This window comes from Lepisosteus platostomus, chromosome 13 (genome assembly GCF_059453375.1).
Source record: "Lepisosteus platostomus isolate fLepPlt1 chromosome 13, fLepPlt1.hap1, whole genome shotgun sequence".
NCBI lineage: Eukaryota > Metazoa > Chordata > Actinopteri > Semionotiformes > Lepisosteidae > Lepisosteus > Lepisosteus platostomus.
In genome coordinates, this window is record NC_142623.1 from 9,855,952 (window position 1) to 9,878,569 (window position 22,618).

Consider the following 22,618-nt stretch of genomic DNA (forward strand, 5'->3'; position numbering starts at 1 on the left):
CTGTGGAATAACAGTACTAAAGATATTTCAGTCTAGGACTTTGAGATCTCCAACATTATCAGGTCCAATCAGAGCAAAGTACTTCTTGATATTTAGGACATAAACACGTCCTGAATCAGATATCACATTCAGAAACTAAATATGCCAGTAGAAAGTATGGCAGTATAAGGAGAACTTGCAATAGGTAATTGTCTGAATATTAAATATGTACAAATCCTTTTTTGGTTTTGTAGATTATGTGACCTTCTTGGTAAGTGTAGAAGAAACTGAAAAAAGAGGTAGAGGTGTTTTAACCATCTTTATTATTCAAAAACAGAAACAGTAGCACGCTGATCACCTAGCAATATTTTCTAAGCATTTACAATTGATACAAAAAGTTAAAAATATTTCTGATAAAAATGATCTATTATGAGATGTTTTTAAAATGACTTGAGGAGGCTATCATTTTTTATAAAACTGTGTGGCCTTATACCGACTTCAGTACAGCTTTGTTGACAAAGAACAAATATTATCTTAATTTCCTTATCTTATTAATATTATCTTAATTAACAAACTAAAAGCATGAAGACTGTATATCATTAGAATCCCACAAAAAATGAAATGTAAGATTAGGGTTAGGAAATTAAAATCCTGCCAGATGCTAAAACAAAATTAATTGGAAAGGTTGCAATTTTACTTTTGTTTCATAAAGAATTTCTCAGAACAGCGGATCACTGTCAGCAGGAATACTCATTTAAAACATTTTACAGCTACATCACTCTTCACAACCTCCCTGCATCATTTCTACAGAGGCTCAGAACATTCTGAGAAAGACAAAAAAAAAATCAGACAGAGCAGATCAAGTTACTCAGTGATGCCATTCATGTGTATAATATGATTGCATGGCAAATCTAGCATCCAGACTTGTATCCTTAGCTAACGAGTCACCTCAGACAGCCGCATGGAGCTGTGCTGGAATTCTCAGGCTGAGCAGGGTTGATTATAGTGTAGAGACTTGCAAGCAACAAGGAATGGTAGCATGGCATCCCCATTAAGCTTCTATTACTCCTGAGGGCCACTTGGCTCCTGGTAAGTAGGAGGCAGTTCCTTGAAGGGGAGCTTTAGGGCCTCATCATAAGAAGGCAGCACAACCTGGGGGAAAGACAGCAATACTGTGACAATTACCCTGATTGTCTTTAAAGCATAATCTGTCATTGCTCTTGTCTCTCACATTTAGAGCTTGAAACTTGCCAGGTCTAGCACAGATTCAGTTGCCCATCAAGTGTCATTTCTGTCCTTTTCCAAGCCTCGGGTCCGTGGTCAAAGCCTGTCTACTGACTGCTTTTCTGAAGAGTGAAAGTCCATGTTTATAAAGGCATGACGTGTTTGGTATATGTATTACTATATTTATATATATTTAACTCATCCACAGCCAGGTGCTTAAAAAAGTGTACAAAGAATACTGATACTGAAGTTTAAGAAACTGGAATTTGTGTTCCTTTAGATGAGAAAAAATATTTTATGTCATCTTGCCAGGAGAACTCACAGTCCGTGAGCTCTGTAGGCCATAGATCTTTCAGTGTGGGCTATGTCATTATGCCAAATATTCCCATGAGATCTCAAGGGCTGGGATCCATCACAAAATGATTGGGCAGCTTTGACATCAGCCAAGGCTTTCTTGGCATCCTATGGATGACCATACAATTCCCAGTTTTATCAGTATGAGCTCTCACCTACTACCTGCTTGTGCATAACTTGGATACTTGGATTCGAAATTCTGGGGCCGGAGGATCCTGGCCTTTCAGCTTCAGTTTTGTCCAAGTGGGGGGGTAATTTGGGATAAGCCATGCGAAAAGCATCTCTTTGCTTTGTAACAACAGCACTGACATGGAAAAGATCAATTTTTAATTGTTCTGCACTTGGCTGTTATTTGTGTTAAACCTGAGTTCTGCACTATTGTGAGGTGACTTACCACAGCGCTCTTCTCATCAGTTGTCTGAGTGTCCTTGGCACGGGTGTTGTGCGCCTTGATGAAACTATAGCACTTGATCACGCAATTCACCATGTACACCTGAGTATCAAGAAGAACACAATCACAAGTAGTAATCATGACCAAATGCAGGTGATGTAAATTATTTCCTTTGGCAATTCAAAGAACTATCATGCTAGTCTGCTTCTTTCATTTAGATGGAGATTAAGTGGCTGATTGTGTCATTTCTTTCAGTTCTGTGACGTTTATAGGGCCCAAACATGCTCCTCATGGTGCATTCTGAACTGTAATATAGCTTAGTGATCTCAGCTGTGGCACTGCTCTGGTTACTTAGATTTTCTTTCTTATGTTTTATAATTTCCTGCTTTTTGAATGTAATCTGAACTTATTCTTTATTGTAAACTGCTGTACAGTATGTGCGTACAAACCTTTTCAACTCTTAAGTTTGAAATTGGAAAAGACAAACTTACGTTTGTATGTGTGTCTAAAACATTAATATGTGCAATAAAATATCTGTATTATTTTTAATATTTTAATTTCACATGGAAGTAAAGTGCTGGATTGGCTAAAAACACAGAGGGTCGGTTTCTATAACAGAAATGTAAGTCAAAATCAGAATGCTGTGAACCCGAATTTTAGAGGTGAATTTTGGAAACCATATTTAAACATGGAGTTGTTATTCCTCACAGTGTACACTAAATTAAAATCACTAAACTAAATTGGCACCAGAAGAAACCTAAGGCCATATCCTGCATGCCAGGATGCCAACATAGCTTTCTGTTTGTAATTTAGGGCAAAAGCTGAGAGGAGAGGAGAGGTCCCGACTTTCTGGGAAAGACAATGCAGTGTAATACAAAGCACTGAGTTTGGCTGGCATTTGGTCAGTAATGGCACAGAGAGAACTAATTTAAAGTCCCTCTTTCACAATTCTGGATAAGTGCTTTTTTTCTGGACATCTCTAACACATTAACACTAAAAAACAGGTATCTGATTTGGTTTCAAGTACTGAATGTAGTGAGAAGGTGTTGACTTTGTCAATGTCTATGAGGATTTTGAATGCTTGAATCAAATGCTTCATAGCCTTTTCTGATCAAGACAAAAACGGTTTAGTCCTTTTATCCTGTCCAAGAAGGGCATTCATTTATGTGAAATGTATCTTCTTGCTCTTCCAAGAAGTGAATAACAGAACTGCCATATCTTTATTTTGAGGACCAAAACTGTACACAACCATCTACAAACATTTCTAGTTTTTGATCTGTACTAGAATCTAATCTACAGTAGATCACTGATATGAATTCAAAATATCAATGATCCAAATATAAATCCCTGCGGTACTCCACTAATTACATCACCCCAGTGTCAATGAACATCTAGTATAGTTCTTATTATTGTTTCCATAACCTTGATATAATAAACATAAGACTAAACGGTTTTAAAATTAATTGGTCCGATTTGGTTGCCATTTTTATGGATGGGCATTACTTTAGGAATAGTCCAGTCATTGGGTACTACCCTTGATGTGAGAGAGTAAAAACATGGAAGCAGAAATAACTGTAATGAGATTGTTTTGCCATCTGCAATGTTTCAGTAACATTCAATTTCAGTGAACACTGGGCCAGAGTGGTGATACACATGTAAGGTTTAGGCGCTGTGCAAATAGTTTCAGATATATCAAAGGGATCCTGTCGACAGTTCCATCTTTCTTGTCTCAAATTCAGTCTTCTCTGAACAAGCTCTGAATTCACAGGTTGCCCGGGGGCAAGGGGGGTAGAGAGCAGAGCTAGAGGAGTTTGAAAGATTTGCTCAAAGATCATGTTGGGGGGAAGGGGTTGGGGGTCCTCTGAGATGTCAAGCCGTGAATTTAAAAAAAAAATGCAAAAGATCAACATGCATCTGTTTTAAACATCAACACGGCAAAAAAAACACACGAACCGTCTGCCTAAAATAACTGCTGCCCGGTTAGATCAATAAACACCATTTACAGTATCTATAAAAGAAATGGAATGGCTTGGTGGTTACAGAGAGTGAAAAAGTATCAGCCGTGGACCGAAATAGAGCGGGATGATTAAAGAATTAGCGCAACATACATATTTCGAGCATTTTAATGTCTGTTATTCCTGGATCGAGAGAGATGGAAAGTTACCCATCTGTGATGTGAAGCTGTGCTTGAGGTGCTTGTGTTTTAGGAAGTGGGAAGGTGTGTAGAATGTGGCGGATGGTGTAAATATTTTCTTGAATGTGTGTACATACATAAAAAACAACATAAACACAACATAAAAAGATCTTAATCAAATGTTCTTGTCCTCAATGAAATTAGCTTCTTTAGGTTTACCTTGGCCTTCTGTAAAGAAGGTTCCTTTTATTTACTTTAGATTTCATGTTGTATTGAAATGAATTATCTGAATCCAGTATCACCATCTTAATTAGGAACTCACCAAGAACACTGAAGCATTTTCTCCTTCCCTTCTCTAATGCATGCTGTGTAAGATGAGGTTAATCAGCTTTGACCCTTTACATTTTCTTTAACAGAGTATCCTGATCTTTTCCACATGTCAGATAATTTAACTGACTCTCGGTATAGCATCTGTCACCAGCATGAGGCAAATAGATGACAAAGTTTCAATTGGAAATAAAGGTTATTTTCCTAACTTGAAACTTAAGTTTAACCACCATTATTTTCAGCAGTCTCTTCCCATTTCCTACTAATGCTGCTGCCTTGTGCCGGAGAAGGATGAGATGGTACCTTGATAAGGAGATACATGACAAAGGTGATACCGAAGATCAACGTCAGGCGTGCAATTTCCTTGTTGGACAGCTCATGTTTCACACCAACAGAGTCCTGCAGTTGAGGATGGACAGAAATGAGCTGGGTTTCACAGCAAGTTCACAAGAACATAAGATTAACAAAAGATTACAATAAAAAGAAACCACTTGGCCCATCCTGTTGGTAATAACCAAGTGATCTAAGGAACACACTGGTTGTTCTTGAATAAAGAAACCAAGGTGTCAACTTTGGCAACATAGCTGGATAGTTTGTTTCAGACACCCTTCTACTGCACAGTTTTTTTGTATTCATGCTTCTCTATTTGTTACCATTATTACTTTTAAACTCCATCTATTTCCATAGTGTGGCATGCTTTTTACAGCAAGCCTTTAGAGTAAAGAAAAACAAAGGTCTGAAACCATTGGTTTATACAGTACGATCACATTTGCCCCTTTCTCTGGTTGTGATTCTTAAAAAAAATTCTTTTCTCGCCTAAAATGATTTATTATTCTAACTATTTCAGGAAAAAAAATGCTGTTAGGACTCGTGGGAGGGAAGTGTGCAAATATCAGGAAGCCCACAGGAAACTTGGTTAAATGCTGTTTTTAGCACTTCACAATTCTGAGTCTCATCTTCTTTTGGAATTTTCTGCCAATATGTTTGGGATGTCTTCACAGCGGTTGTTTTGCAAGAAATGACCTTGAGAAGAGTGAAATAAACGGGGAGTATATATATAATAATAAACTAATAACTAATTTAGGATGTTTGGTATTTTGTTTCAAAATGCTTATTAGACATTTTAACTATTTTCTTAGAAGCTATTTTCTTCCACGTTTTCACTCACCCACATCATGAGTGCCTCCTCGTAGGTGAGGGTCCCTGGGAGTCCCCAAGGACCGCTGAACAATGACATCACGCACAGACTGATGTCCAGGACCAGCAGTATGATGAAAGGAAGGAGCAGGCGTGGACGATACTGCACAACACAGAAAGAGTGTGCAGGGTAAACACCATGTAAAATAAAATCAGCAAATACGGAAAGCTCAACACCATGGGTCATTGGATTTTTTCAATGCTAGCATTTGCTTTGTAATGATCCCAAAATTCAGTGAAACCATGACAACCTACTACACAGTTCAGAGGATTTGAACCTGATCTTTGTCTGAGTTACCAAGGAAAACATCGACAATTCTTTCAATGTTTTTGCATCTGCCACATCCAATCCAGGCTGGAGAGTAGACATTGGCACTGTGTGTCCAACTGCTCACAGAAGGCACCACTGAGAGGCTGGCAAGAGACACCGACTCTCAGAAGTGTGCATATTGTAGCCATGACCCCAGTGTCTGGTCAAGAACTAGCGAGTCTTTACATAGACCTTAAAGTAAATGTCTGCTCTTCCCTGGGCACAAAAACCATCTCTGCTCTTTGAGTTTTGTTTGCAGTATGTGAAGTAGAAGCTGTCTTGCTGATAACTTTTAAGAAAATCTGCTTGCGACTGTTATCTCCCCTGGGCTTAGGATATGAGTTTGATTAGATTATGAGGAGAAAGCCTAAACTCATAGTTATAAGAATGGAAAGACAGTATTTGTACAAAACATTTTTCAGTAAATGTTATCAAAGGATTTCTTAGTTACATACCCAAACCTTTGAAGGTTTGTGTTGAATTAGTTTAGGTGCTGTTTTATTTGCATTGAGTAAAATGAAAATTAGCAGATGGTGAAACAGAAATTGGATGTCTGGCAATGTTTCTCTGCACTGTGCGAGACAAGATCAAAATTCTGTCTTGAGAAACTCTGGCACTGCCAAGAATAAAAAGCTTTTCATTTTTGTAAAGGAATGGCTGTAAGTTACCAGCTCCCTTGGAACACAGTGAGGATTTTCATGTTTGACCACATCCACAAATATTGAATCAAGTACTCCTTTCGTGCCTCAAAATACTGAACAAATATTTATGTGGCATGATCGGAGAAACCAAAAACATTTCATACATGCGGAATTTATTAATATATTCACTGTTGTGCATGGAGAAAAGTGCTGGAACATTGAGACACGTAACAGAGACACTCAAAAGGTTATTAAGATTTTCTGTGGCACCCTTAAATTTCAGCAGCATGAGCGATACATACTGTATAGTCAGTGCATTCCTATCAACCCACTATGTATGAATTCTGCACCAGGTGCCATACTCTATATCTTATACCTTAAAATAGTTGGTTGAAGAATAAATAAGAAAACGATACACAAACTCAGGTTCATTGAAAGAAAAGAGCAAAAATGATCATGGTGTGATTTGGAATAATTCTTACCATATCCCTTCCTAAATATCAATTTTATTCACTCCTTTATCATTGCACAGTCCTGAAAATTTCAAATGCAGCCCATTCCCCAGGACCTGAACCTTCTTTGGTGAAGGTGGAATGTTCATGCTTTGCCCAGTCTAGCTCTTTATTACCATTACTCGCATACTGCAGACTTTCAGTCTACAGCTGTGACAAACTAGTGTGATTAAATATGGAACAACCCCTACAACTTGTGAGATCTACATGCTATACGACCTGGAGCGCAGAAGGGAGAATCCCTGCCAGTTGATACTAGAAAATAGAAGCACGAACACAAGCCATTTGTTCGCTGGTGATAACATGCTTGTTACTGAACCTTGCAAATAAAACTATTTTACTTAATTAAGGACATCAACCCATAGACTTTGAAAAGGAGACAGTTCAGGCCTGTTCTGATTATCGTATACAGCTCTGATCTGATTCCACTATAACTAAAGAGGTGATTTTAAAAACAAATACAAGTGTGGTGTCTTTATTTTGTCCTGCCTAAGTGTACCCTCCATTCGTACTGCTCAGACTCTTAATTTATTGTCAGTGTGAACCTAGAAGAAGAAGACATATTTTGCCACTTGAGCATTGCTGTTTTGGTGCACGAATCTTTGCAATTTTCATACACTTCATTTGGTACTCGTGAGGAGTGTGATCCTTGTCGCAATTAAGCCTAGAGTGACACTCAGCTGTGACATCTCATATCTGCTGGTGGATGTGAATAAATGTACAGAAAAGTCTCTCTGAGTTGAGAAGCTGAGGTCTGCGCATTTTCATTAATCACGCCTCAGCTGTGCTACATTAGTGCATAGTAATGAAGGCAGCTTTGCTGCCCCAAAATTATACTTTCCCAAGGACAGACACCTTCATGAAGAATATGGAGAGTAAATCAAGGAAGGCTTGGTAAAAGGGCTCTTTCCTTGCCAGGATTGATCATCCGTATATCTCATGTCCTTGGCATTCTATGCTCATTCTGAAGATATTAATTGAGATCAGGTGATTTGTTCAAGAGTAGGCATTACTGTTCATCATACAATATTCATTTACATTCAGCAACAAAAACAACATCTTTTTGTCTGATTAATACACTTAATGCAATTGCATTGTTATTTGAATAGTTGTACTGCAGGAACCTTATAAAAGATATTATACAGTATATTATAATATAGTCTTTCTAATTTCCTATTAGCATGTTACGTGAGTCTATCACAGAATTGCCAGTTAAATGCATGAACATTCACATTTAAATCAATATACAAAAACTTACCAAATCCATTGTACTGCAATTAACACATGTATGTACCCTCTGCATCCTCTCATTACAGACCTGTTTGCTATTTATTAGTTAAAATTAGATTTATGGACATAAACTAAAAAAGGACACTGCCAGATTACATAAGCAGTCCTCTAACAAGACCTAAATGAAAAGTTTCTAAATTAAATGGATGTCCCTACAAGTTCTGTTAGCTTGCGTGCAGCTTTTTTATAATGTGCCACCTCTTATTACATTCCTTACTTAATTTTGTCTTTACTGTTTTCCTAATGAAGCCATTCTGGGTGATTCTGTGTTGCAGGCTGTTATTTCCTCAGCTGGATATTCCCATAAAGCCCTTCAGAATGGAACGAACAGAGATGTGATCAGAATAAAAGGAATGCTTTCCCACGGACAATTCTGTAATAGAAAATTGCTTCCACATTGGACATCATGACAGTGAAAAATCAGTTGAGGAGAATTCTTCGGGGGCAGGTAGCAGGTTGCTTAGTTGGCGTGAAGTGAAAATGTAGTAGAAATAATGACCAACAATCATGTTATGCAGAGGGCATATCAGATACAAGACATCTACAGCATAGGAAAATAGATGTCGGACGTTACCACACTCTGTGTTTTTTTTTGTAGAATCACATCTTTTCCGTTTAGCTAAAAGACTTCTCTTCATCCTTTTTTCTGCTCATATAGTGATCTGCTTTGCTGCTGTCATCCAAACCCTGCTCCCGAGCGTCTGCCGGGAATTCCGAGTGCCTCAGCAGGAATGCTTTTATTTACTGTATATTATTTTAATTTTAAAGAGTAACTGAACTGTGATTGTGTTTATTTATATAGCAATTTCCCTCCCAGGTTACCCTGTCAATGCGTCTCACACATGCCTGGGCCATTACCTATAATTTACATTCTGCCTGCATCGATATGAGCTGCTGGAATTTCCCAGTAAACACGAGTACAAAGGAGCAAATGTTCAACCTGGACACGTCCAAAGATGCCACTTGCATGCAAGATCTGACTCTGTCAGAGCCTTCTGAGTGCTGGGCTATGGTGGAGACGCAGTAGGAAACCAATCACCGTTTTGGTAAAAATAGGCAGAAGCAAGTTTTAAGAGTTCTGACATGTTGTGCAAATGTTCCCCATGGGAAAACAAACATAGAAGTTCTTGATATCTCTTTATATTTTACTTTTGGCATGTACAGTGCCTTGCAAACATATTCAAATCCTTTCTAAAGTGGCCCCTTTTGTGAATTTGATATTATTTTCAACACTTGAATGCTCAAACTGAAGACTTTCATGTTATGATTTCATATATATTCATAGCCATGAATTCATAGCCCCTTGGTGGAAGTATATTTGGCCTGCAGTTACAGCCACGTGTCATTTTCCGCAAGTTTCTATCAACTCTGTTGAAATAGCCAGGTACAATCTTGTTGTGCATGGTTTGTTTTTCAAGCTCTCCTAAGTACTTTGGAGATCGCTTTCCACAAGCCTTTCCACCCATTCTCAGTAGGAATCAAACCAGGGCTTTGACTGGTCTACTCAAAGACATTCATTTTCTTATTTTTAAATCACTCCAGTATAGCTTTAGCCTTGAGGCTTGGATCATTGTCCTGTCGAAAGTGGACTTTTCTCCCCAATTTTAAGTCTTTAGCAAACTGATACAGGTTTTCCTCTAGTATTTCCCTATACTTTTCTTCCATCTATCCTAACAAGCTTTCCAATCCCTGCAGAGAAGCATCTCCATAATACAATGCTGCCACCACAATACTGCTTGACTGTTAGAATGGTGTTGACTGGGAGATGTCAACATAACGCTTGACACCAAATAGTTCAGATTTTGTCTCGTTTGCCCACAGCAAACCACATGTTTGCTTATCACTCAGATGCTTTGTTGTAAACTCCATGCAGGGTATAAGATGGGTTTTCCACTCCACCACACAGCCCAGCTTTGTGATTGGGATATTGCTGACTGATGCACATGACTGACTGTTCTCACACTGGCATTCCTCACCAGTTTCCTCCTTTACCTGCTGTTGAATTAGGATGATCTGCTAATAAAGCACACAGACAGAACCCACTCAATTAGTTGAGTGGCTAGATAGAGTAAATAACAGTTAAGTAAATCAATTTAGATATGATATAGGAAAGAGTTTAAATGCTTATGTGATGTGCTACTCTCTTTTTATTTTTGCTTTGAATGTGTGGAGTAGGTTGTGTACCACATACTGTAAAACCAATACTAACTGCTACTTCAAAGCATCATGATTACAAGCTTTAAAGTGACAAAACATGAAAACTGAGAAAGGGTCCAAATAGGCACTGTTAATATATTATTTTGTAAATATTGCATTTCTACCCTTTTCCAAAACAAACCCTTCAGTGTGTTGCGATGATGTGGCCACACTGTGTATGTGCTAGGAAGATAGTTACATGTCTAAAATGGAGAAGTGAAAATGATGTAAGTTATGTGAAGAAAACTGTAAAGACAGAACGCTGAGAAAAGTAAAGCCCTACTTTACACAAGAAGTCCACGAGACAGCTCCAAGTGCGTATGCATGTAAAATTTCAGGAAGAGTTTCCACTGAGACAACCGAGCTTGAAGATTAAACCTACATCAACACAGTTACCCATCAACACACTGTCCTCCCCCAGACCCTTCATACAGTGTAGGGCTGTCAAGCCAACCAGCTTCAATCAAAGAATTGAAAAACATGAGGATGTTACTCAGACTCATGATTGCACTAGCCATGATAACTGGACCCAGGCAAGTACTAAGGATGCCTTCACAGTGGACAGTGGACAGTGGACAGTGGACAGTGACATGCAGTCCAAGACTCCAAGCAGTGCTGTCGAACCAAGAGCAGGAATGTGCAGCTCTTTCCTGGAGAAATGATTGCGGTCACAACAACCAAGCAAGTACTTGTAGGAATGATTTCCTGATTTCATGTAGAGCTGAATCCCACATTTCTTTTCCTCTTTAAAAACAAAACGTTAAACACTGCCACAATACAAGTTCTAATGAACTGTGGTCTCTGTCAACCATGTTTAATATCCACATATTCAGGGTTTCTTCCTTCTGATGGCAAATGCAAGTTCAATCATAGTACAGGATAGTCATTCTCACCTGCTCTGTGTCCAGTTCCTCCCTGCTCTCCACACCTTTTTTACTGCTCTGTCTTTTGCTCTACTATGCTTTATCTATCTGCTACTTTCCCTCTCTCCCTCACACATGAAGAAAGCCCCCAGCTGAAATGTTGTGTTTCTCTTTTTTCCTTTCAGTGTGGAATAAGCCTTTACCTGTTCCATGCATCGCAATACAGTGCGACGGAGAGGTAAAAATTTGTAGCATGCAAATTGACATTGTCGCATGAGATCATTCGGAAAAGTGTAAATTTAGGCCACTGTTCAATAATTAATTAATTAATAATTAATGTTCAATCAGCTCATTATTGTCTTAATTGCACCAATTTTGCTAATGATGCAAACACCAGAACTACAGGCCTAAGATTTCTCTAGCACATCCCTGATCTAGATCATTGGAAACTGGCACTTAATCCACTGAAAACACCTTATGATCACAGGCATGTGCCACAGTTTAGAGGGTCACAACGATGAGACCAGGCAAGCCTGGCATGAAACACCGACTCTCAGCCTATGACATACTACTGTCTGATAGTATGGTTTAGTTGAGAGACTCATCTATGCCTGCCCTTTCAAATCACTCAGAACGTAGAGCCTGTTCTGCAGATAGGCTACAAATGGAGAGAGGTATAGTTTAATGTGAACACAGCATATCAGAATCTGACCAATGTCCAGAAGCCTTCAAGTTTTGCTACAATCAAGCTTTGTATTCAGTAGAATCCTCCCTTCCATTAGTTATGACTGACATGCTGAACAATACAAAGATATAGAAATGCTTCCTCTACAGTGGTGTTTGTCAGTTACCCGTAGAGCTACTGTACACAAACAGGAGTTATGCTCATTTTAAATAAAGACGTTTATAAAAACAAAGTATCTCAGCCCTATGGCAGCCCAGATCTGAGCTAAAGATCTCTGGACTCCAGGAACAAACATACTGTACTGTAGTAATTCCTTAAAGGTGAAGAAGAATAACTTACTTTTCGAACTCCAAAGAGCACATAAACGCTTGAGATGATCATCACCGCAATTAGGAAGAAGTTGGTGGTCGTATCAACTACAAAATCAAGACAGAAAGAAATTGTGTTAGAGCTGAGTCATGTTATTAAAATGTTATTAAAATATAAGTATGGGTTTACTTAAGCAAAAGACAAAGACTAGGACATGGATGTGATATAAATTCAGCTTGAATTTCATAACTGTTCAATAAAGTGTTTCCTTGCTTATAAATAATTAAAACATTTTTCCTTAAACACCAATGCAACTCATATGTTCAGTGAGCAATGTTTAATGCAACCAGGAAAACATTACTGATTCATTAGAAAATGTTGTAACATTGAGCCTTCAAACTCAGATGGAAAAGACTGTCACAAAAAGTCAGGATTTCTGTTTAATCTCTCATTGTAAAGGCAAATGCTGGCACCTCCTACAGCTTAGTGTCTTCTGTCCCCTTGCTAGGACACTTGACTGCAAATTGTGGTCAAGGAGCAAAAATATCATCTACTGGTCAACAAGCACCCAATCCAATCCTGACCAGTCCCAGTCTTGTGGTGCTAAATCCTCAGAGTTGAAATGATGTGACTTACAGATGCGTTCTCCATTGGTATACTGCTGGGTGTGAATGAAGCCGCACATGTCTTTCCCTTTAACCAGGCCCAGGATCATGTCGATGCATACCAGCAGACTCGTCACCTGCAGTGACAGAGAAACAGCACAGCAACGTGAGGATCAAGTTTAAGGTTAGGAATATGGCCAGCAATTGCAATAAGGATTTTCAGCAATTGAGCTGCAGCACCTTATCTTGCTAATTCAAACGTGTGTTTCAGAATCCACATTGTCCTTTTCATTTAATCTTTGGGTCCAATCATTGAAAATATGTTAAATATATCAAATGTTAGTGTAATTTATTTTTTAAGCTATTTTCATTTTCTCCTCTCTTTTATTCCTTTTTTCTGCACTATCTGTAAAGTAGACCACACTCAAACTCTTCTGAATTTCAACCTTGAGCTGCACGGTGGTGCAGCCGTTAGCATCGCTGCCTCGCAGTGCTGGGGCACTGGGTTCAATTGATTTTCTTTCAAATCATCAGTTCAGTTAACAATTGAATGGGGTGCTACCGGGGTGGGGTTTGTATGTTCTCCCTCACTTTGCATTTCTTTAGCCTGTTTGGCAGTTAGTAGTTAATTGATCCAATAATCTTATTTAGCCATTCCTTGAAAGAGGCCAGAGTATCGACATCAACAACATGGCTAGGGAGATTGCTCCATACTCCCACAACCCTTTTAGTGTTTCCGTTGGATGCTCCAATTCCTCCCACAATCAAGACAAAAAAAAACATGCTGGTAGGTTGATTGGCTTCTGTAAAATTAGTCCTGGTGAGAGTGTGTGTGTCAGTCTGCCTGCGATGGACTGGCGTCCTGTCCATAGCATATCCTGCCTTCCACCCAATGCTTCCCAACAATGGCTCTGGGCCACCATGACCCTGAGTTGGATAAGTGGTTATTGAAAGCGTTGTGATATGGTCATCCTTTTTTCAAACATTCTGGTATTCTTTGAAATTTATTTTATGGGGTAGCACCCTGCATTTTGGCAAACCTCCCTCCACTCGTGATGAGGCACTTTATATGGGTTTATATGGGCAACATTCTCAGAAGAGAGAGGATAGCAAATAAGACTGGCACATTCCACTGCTTTGTCAGTCTTTTGGTTCAGACAATATCTGCCATTTCATCTGAACTAACGTCCTGCTTTCAGAGTTGTCAGTACTCTCACACAACTCATATGCTATACTCTCAGTACTCTCACACAACTCAACTCATTATATGAAAAACTGGTTCAACATATCTAACAATCTAGATAACTAATATTTCAAAATAATAAGATGGAAGATGGTGTACAACCCCCAGATTCAAACAATCAGCCCTTGTTTCAGAACATAGGGAGATGGGGCTTCAAATTCTGAATGAAGATTCTGGTATGGTAATTCACAATCCCTAAAATTCAGGTTTTAAGGAACACACTCAAGAGAGATCTTTGCGATAAAAGGAACAGGAAGGCAGGCCAGAATCTATTACCCTGAACCAGTTTCTGAAAGACTGTATTTGGTACTCATCCCTAAAGATGACCAGAGAGGACAAGAAAATAAAAAAATGCTTTTTCAAAGGCAATTTTTATGCAGGCAACATAACCTGCTCATCAACATGACACACTTGTAAATCTAAAGATACAGGTTATTTCTACAAGGGTAAGTCCAGGTATCAGTATTCATAGTTCTTTAAGCCCTACTGGTATTATTCACTTAACACCAAATAAAGACACAAATAACATAGATTAATTGGTGTTCTTCCAAATGATTAGTTCAGTTAAGAAATTAAGGGGGAGGATAAAAAAACAGAGGACTCTGTGATCCTTATCTAATATATATAGTACATGTGTATGTTATTTATCTGTGATGAACCGCTGAGAATCATACTGAGAATCATATCAGTTTAGGCTTGGAGGAACTGTACAGTATGATTCTCCAGGTCATGTCTTCTGTGGTGAGTGTCTGACTTCCCCTTTGCAAACATTTTCCATTAGACAAGTTGCAAGATTGAAACTGGCAGATAAGGTGCACTCATGATACACGAATCTCACGACCAGTGATGTCTTTCAAATTAGTATTTATTTCTCAAAATAAGGGCACACTATTTCTTCCGTAGTTTTGATTTGACAGGCAAATTATATGTGACTCAACATCCTAGCAAAAGGTCTAAATATGCACTTTATACAAGATGTTGGTTTGAAACAAATTGTCCTATTTCAAAATAGTAAGACTTTAAAGCTAGACAGTACCCTAGAAGGTGTGAATGTCTATATGGGTGAGTTAAAGTGTTTTTCACTGTGCACATTTTGAAAGGAAGATGCTAGATTACTATACACCTACTGTATTAGAGTTTAATATCATGCTTTGTATATCCAAATGTACTCATGCAATTGGATTAGTAGCTTCTTCAACCTATATGATGTACCAAATCAACTCAAAATATTGTGTGGGCTAGGATAAGATTCAGTCATCTGCACATACAGTATAAATCCTGACCGCCAACAATGAGTGAAGGAGAAGAGGCTGAGAGGAATGACACAGAAAAAAAAGGTATAGGATTTCCTATTTCTCAAGCTGTAGCTAATGGTTGTCTGCTTTTGACAGTATCGTTAGTTGAATAAACTAATGTGATCTGTTGAGGGAAGAAAGTGATTAAGAGAAATCAGTATAAAGACTCCATTAATGGCACCCCTGCCACAGCAACAATCAAGAGACATACAATACTTAATTTTGCCTTTGGGAATATTTTGTACTGTCTTCACAAGCTGGCAAAACACAACATACTATTAACTTTGACATAATGGGGGAAAGATAAGGTAAAGGATCCACCTTGTCTTGCAATGCCACACTATAGCGTCCATGGCAGTGTGATTTGAATCTTTTACCTGCTTCAAGGAAGGAAATGTTTATCTGTGCTCATAAATATCAGCATTATTTTAAAGGAAGTGTTCTAAGATAATTTTCCAGGAAACAGACCTACCCTCCCTAACTGTACAGTTACACTGTTCATTAGTTTCCTTGCCATACTTTAGGGTAGAGAATAGCTTTAGAGATCAGATTATTTATTAAATCTGAGTGACAATGAAGGAAGAGTTCAGTCTGTTTCCTAAGTTTGTGTGTATATCGTTCATTGTTCCTGTAACTGTGAAATGTAGTGTGTACATGCACGTCATATTTAATATTAAATTCAAGCATTTTACTTACTGAACTCTTACTCCTACATACACATTGTCACTTTTAAACAATCCATTAAAAATAAGTTTCTCATCTTTTTCTTTCCATTTATTAAGCACCGCTCAACATATGGATGTTGGAATTTGAAACGGGTTACATTACAAAGGGTGGCATTAGAATATGATAAGTTTGGAGACAGGGAGTGGACGAAGGGAGAGTATAACTTACAAACAGGTGTGTATGTGGAAGAAGGAGAGTAATTATTGAACACTGGTGATCTATGGTAAATAGCTCCCAGTCACAGAGACATTTCTTTTTTATACATGAGAGTTGCCAGTACTAACAGTTCTGCCCTCATCTGTTTCTGTCATAACAGGAAGGTACACATTCACAGAAAAACACATAAACAAGACTATAAATTGAATAAACCACTCTCTTCACTATGGAATTATTGTTTTTTCCTGGAACATAGAATTCCTAGTTTTGAAGGGTTGATATTTTTGTGAGTTATGCATTCTGACACATAACTACATAAAGTGTGGGCACCATCACTTATTTATAATTTTTTAAAAAACGTATTTAATGACGACATGGTTTCCAGCTTTAATAAAATACTGTAATTAGCTTCGTTCTAAATGCAAATTAACCAATTTAAGACACAAGCTGGTGATCTATCCCCAGCTGCACATACAGTATAGTTTGTTAAAAGGATTTTTATCGGTTAAAAAATTCATATTGTGTTGTCAATGTTTTCAGGTATTTTGATTTCTTGATTTGAATTTCTATATTTAAGAATACTGACAGGCTGTCACAGTTTTGAAAAATCCTTCCGAATATTATAGGACAATGCTTCTGGTTTCAGCAGGGTAGATGTTAAAATTATTCACTCAAGTCTGACAGGCTGTACTTTTTTATGAAATGAAGACAAGTGAAGCAATTAAGATCAGAATGTTAATAGTATGGGTCTTCTGTATTTTTCTTGCTTACTGAACATAAGAAAGGGTTCAAACATTCAGCTTATTCAACCCCATTCAATAAAGGAGGTGGCAAAGTATTAAAGTAAAAATAATAGCGAACATTAGGTACTATTGCTGCTAGTACTTTATCTTTGACACTAGTCACTAGAATATCTCACTAAAACACAGTTATGCTTTTTATAGCTAAATGGCATGATAATTTAATTCTAGAAAAGAGCCTCCTTTACATACAGTTTCAACCTCATTTCACCTTACACTTCTCCAGTTTAAGTACTTTATAGCTCCAAATTCATCAAATGTTTCTGATATTCTTTGTATGAGCACACATTCCTGGAACACTGGATTTTTTCACCAAGTTCAAATTAATTTGATAAAGCACTATATGCTTTGTACCCGTTGGTTTCAAATCCACGAAAAGAAACTCATGTAAAGAAAACAGGAGATGAACAGGTCCCATGAGTTGAAATGAAGTAACAACAATTGAGAAGGAATATTCAAATGGTTTTGTATAAAAGCTCAATTGGTTTCTGTTTTGGTACATAGCAGTCTAACTGACTCAAGCTCTACACTGAATGCACCTGATGTCTGCATCTGAGATCAAAGGCAAGGCTCTTACCAGGTAATATACACCGATGCTAAAGGTTGCAGTTCGGATATCACAGCAAAATCCCCGATAGGCAAAGGCCAGATCAACAGAATTTGGTTTGGACATCATTTTGGCTTCTCAAAATGATGCGACTTCTTTGGTGTTTGTCTAGAGAAGGAAAGTGAAGAAACAAATAGAACACAACGCCTCGAGCCAGGCTTCCTTCCTGTTCGTCACTCAGCAGTCACATGGTGGCCAGAGAGAAACCACCAGATATTTATGTGCCCGTTAAGAAGCATTGCACACTGTTGGGAACACAAAGAGCTAACATTCCCCTCAGAATGTCCAAGAATGTTGAGTGTTCAAGCTCAGGTTTTATGACCCCAACCCAGTGCTGAAGGACTGTAGTCCTGTAGGTTTTCATACCAGGAAATACGCCTCACAATCTAATTTACCTAATAAATAGGTTAATTACAGCAGTTGAACATAATTTGATATGATACTTCAGGTGCGCCTTATTAAGAGGCTCTAAAACTCCAAGAAAGAACCCCTGCTTTAAAAAAGAGCAGTTTAAGGCTGCAGTTTATTTGAATTACTAATAATTTGGTTGAAACTTTTGTAATTATCAGAGAATGGCTTGGGACAGATATTTATTAGATGCAGAAAGGGCATCTTTGAGTGAGTACTGGAGTCTTCTACTTTTCATTTTGGGTCTCAGTTCTTTAACTGAATCAACTAATTAATGAAGATTAATGTACCTTTGAGCCCCAAACTCTCCAAAGACTGAGGGACCATTGCTTGTCTGTGAATTAAAAATGGCCTTTTAATCCATCTTGTTTGCTTTTTTTTTTGCTATTAATGTATTAATCAATTTCTTCAATGGATCCCAGGAAATCCGCTTCACATCATGGTTTCGTAGGTTAATGATACTGTATATAAAACAGTTACAAATGAGAGGAGGCAATTTGACCCATGTAGCCTGTTTGGCAGTTAGTAGTTAATTGATCCAATAATCTTATTTAGCCATTCCTTGAAAGAGGCCAGAGTATCGACATCAACAACATGGCTAGGGAGATTGCTCCATACTCCCACAACCCTTTGCCCTCCTTTCTCAGCTTTAAATGCACTTCCACATGCTGTAGTTTCCATTAGTGCCCTGTGGTTCATTCAGAAGAAAAGTGTGAACTGCTGCCTTCAAAGAACAAAGTGCTGTGCAGATATCTTGTCTGGACAGTCCTCTTTAACAAAATATGGTACTAAGTTTCCATAATTAAAACAACTTCAGTTATTTCAAATAATACTTAATAAGTGTTATTCTACCTGTTTCACTTTCAAACCTGAAAAGAAAGCCAAGAAAAGGTTTGAGTTTAGTAGTTAAGGCAGCTTTTTAAATTCATATATACTGTATAGTATAGCACATACAGTCGCTGCAACAGTTTGAACTTCTGTTTTTTTTTTCCTTCACTGACAGCAAATATACGGTCCATTTATTTTCTAACCTCTTTATCTAATTCAATGAAGCAGGGGATCTGGACCCTATCCCAAAAAGCAGACACAGACAGTCACAGGGCCAGTTTTCCCAGAAGCTGATTAATATACCAGTATGTCTTTGGACTATGGGGGGAAACCCATGCAAACATGAGGAAAACATACAGACTCCAGACAGATAACACCCTGGCAATTGAATAGGGCCCCAACACTTTGAAGAACTAATGCAAACCACCACGCCATCACGCTGCCATTAAACATACAGTACAATATTTGTAATTTAGAGTGGATCTTTGAGAGGTCTGAAGAGCAGACAGACCAAACTTTTCTAACAGCTAAAAATGTAATGAGTCTCTCCTACATTTTTAATGTGCCTTCTTACCTTACACATTGTTGTAAATCAAGTGTCTCTTTTAAATTAGAAGAAACTAAATGCTGTTGGACAACAGAAACTGCTTGCATAGTGTTTACACTGTGTTTAGAATTTCAACTGTACCATCACATCTAAAGTTTACTGTTATGGTATCAGTTGCATGATCTGCCCAGACTCCATTAAATTTCTGTTAAACAAACTTCTTTAGCTGTATCACTAGAGCTTGTGTGAGAGACAATCACCCTTTCCAGACAATTTAAATAGGCAAGACAAAGCTACATCAAGATATGTAAACTAAAAAATTGTTTTACAGCACCTACAGACTAAAACCGTTCAGACAAGGTGCTGTCAGTTTGCTACAAGCCATCTTTCATCTGGTTATAAAAATACAACATACTCTGGTTGTTTGAGAAAATGTTGATTCACCACAACTGCTGTTTTACAGCTTCATCTGTTTAAGACCACATGAAGCTGCATTTTTTCATTTTTTAGTTTTTTTACACAGCATCGTGAAATGCTGTTTAAAGTAATTTTATCATGCACCTGCACAGCCTTGACGTTCTCTTCAGGTCTGAGGTTTACTGTCCTAGACATGCACAGCAGCACCTGGATTTAAGCCAGCAAATTCACAAACTATGACATCTGTGGCATAAACTGAATATTATGCATTTTCATGAATGGTAAAAATTCAAACTTATATACTGAACGCATTCTGTTCTAGTTCATTTCATTGACAAAAAATAATTTTATGAACGGCTGAAAATGTAATACATTCATAAAGGGCAGATAGTTTAGTTTGAAGGAATCTCTCATACAAAATAAGTTGCAGTATTTATGGAATCAATTTGGTATATTTGTATGTAACTAATTTATTCAAGATCTATCAATAGCTTATAAATCATTAATAAATGAATCTGTATAATACATGTGCCACTCCAAAAGCATTGCTGATACAAGCATTTATTCACACATTAGTTGAGCCTTGCAAGTACAGGTTTTGCTATATGAGAGAATTTGATATTCTGTAGGTGGCACTTCTAACAGTAAATAAAGGGTCCAGTCAGTTAAATATTTACAATACACATCACCACATCTAAAAACTAAATATAGGTAATATCTAGTCAAGAAAAACCTCCATAAATTTGGTGAATGTATCATTTGACTAGTATTATAAAATTAAATGCAGGCTGGTCAGAGGGAATATCAATATAGCAAGTAAGGGTTGAATTTGATATACTGTATCTGCATGTACTCAGGGTGAACACATCTTCTGTTGTGCAGAGGAACACTTTTGTATGTTAATGAGATGTCACTTCCTTTTGAATTATTTGTGACAGTGAGAACACACACATTTGAATGCTCTGTGGGGGATTTGTTTAAAAATAGTTTAAAACTAGTTCAAAGCACTCTGATGATTTAAAAAAAAACAACAGAAATAACAACTGAAACCTTAATCAAGTATGGACACGCACTGTCCTGAACAATAGCTGCTGTTGTGAAGAGGGAGTCAAAACACACAAAAAAATACAAAAAGAGTGTTTTAAGATCTTTGGTCAGCTCAGGTATCATCTTAACAAGCCACTGTGCCACAAACAAACACGTGGTCTTGGATTTCTGATGCCAGGGGCTGTGCTGTGCGGTTTTCTCAGTTGTGGAAAATTACTGTCTGAGTTTCTTCACGTAACACACTTCCCAAATAAACAAGAGCACAGGGACTAGAGAACCAAGGCTTGCAATACATAGCCTGGAAGGAACAAAAATTAGGAATATTTTAGGAAGGAACAGAAATAGGGATTATTATAGAAATAAATCTGTTTCCTTGATTAGCAAAGGGACGTGTTTCATAGCACAAACTGTTCAAGCTGCCCTCCTTCTGCAGAGCTGTGCTAACATAACCATCTAGCTGTCCAGTACAATCCTATGGGTCTGCACTGACTGACCTGAAAGGCTACAACTGCACTACGCTTTAAGGAGGAAATGATCTTTAACATTGCCAGACAGAAGAAAAGTAATCTATCAGTCGAGTTCAAATCACAAAGCTCTAATATAGCCTAGCTTTTCGGGGAACTGTTAATAAAATGTTAATTAATAAAATGTTCTTTCTTATTAAATCACAGCCATCGTATGAGAGGGGGCTATTGAGAGCACCGTGATCATTTACTTTTTAAAAGCCTAAGTACCCGAGATCATGGATTTATGTTTGAAGTATAAATATACTGTTATAGCAGTTCAGGTGGGTAGCTGCATCAGCATGTGTAGTCTGCAAAGGAACAAGTAATAGGTTTATTCCATGCTGAAAAGAGAAGAGAGAAAACAACGTTTCGGCTGTGAAGCCTTCTTCAGGTGTGGTTGTTACATATGCTAAAGACTACTTCTCACTAATTTACAAAAGACTTTCCCTGATCTGCTCTTTTCACTAGGCTCAGACAGCTAAGGCAGTTAAGGTAGGGCGTCTGAGCCAAGGTCAACCAGCTATTCCCTCAACAAGGTGAGTGCTGCCAACAAAATGTTTTCCAATAAACCTTCAATATTCTTTGTCTCTATTTTGCATTCATTAGGATCTGTAGCTGTATACCTAGTAAATATTTGTACTTAAAGTTACACCGTTTTTGAAAGTAGACCAAATGTTGTTTCAGAAGTTTGGTTTGATCCCATTGAATATAATAAATGAACAAAATATGTCAAGTTTAATCGGCGCGAGGAGGCTGCAGGGGAGTTGCTGCATGTATGTAGAGGGGGTGGATAAAAAAATACACAAAGGGGAGTCCTGGGTGCGAGCCTAATATATGCAGGCAAGTGGAAGTGTGCATAATTGCAAATAAGGAGCTGACTTCTTTAGGAACTTCTGATACGAACTCCATGAAGCAGTAAAATCATGGGTAATGAAATCACTCCTAAAGCTTCTCCTGTAATTCATTTAAAGTCCAATTCTAATTTCTTGACTAAGCTACTGTACATAACTTCAATTAGCCA

The 22,618-nt window shown here is 37.9% G+C and overlaps 1 protein-coding gene and 1 long non-coding RNA gene across 2 annotated transcripts; one reads left to right on the forward strand and one right to left on the reverse strand.

Annotated features, from left to right (window-relative positions):
* Positions 1–283: 283 nt before the first annotated feature.
* laptm5 (lysosomal protein transmembrane 5) lies at positions 284–17,993 on the reverse strand. Its single transcript, XM_088603063.1, has 7 exons — positions 17,815–17,993; positions 13,049–13,154; positions 12,443–12,519; positions 5,578–5,709; positions 4,713–4,808; positions 1,952–2,050; positions 284–1,131 (listed from the first exon to the last, which is right to left on the reverse strand). Exons 1-7 carry the CDS (start codon positions 17,911–17,913, stop codon positions 1,042–1,044), a joined length of 699 nt encoding a protein of 232 aa, XP_088459189.1. The 5' UTR covers positions 17,914–17,993; the 3' UTR covers positions 284–1,041.
* On the forward strand, positions 13,120–22,184 carry LOC148649864 (uncharacterized). The gene is made up of 2 exons (XR_015925952.1): positions 13,120–13,201; positions 22,066–22,184. It is a non-coding gene; the product is annotated as an uncharacterized LOC148649864 (long non-coding RNA).
* Positions 22,185–22,618: the final 434 nt, after the last annotated feature.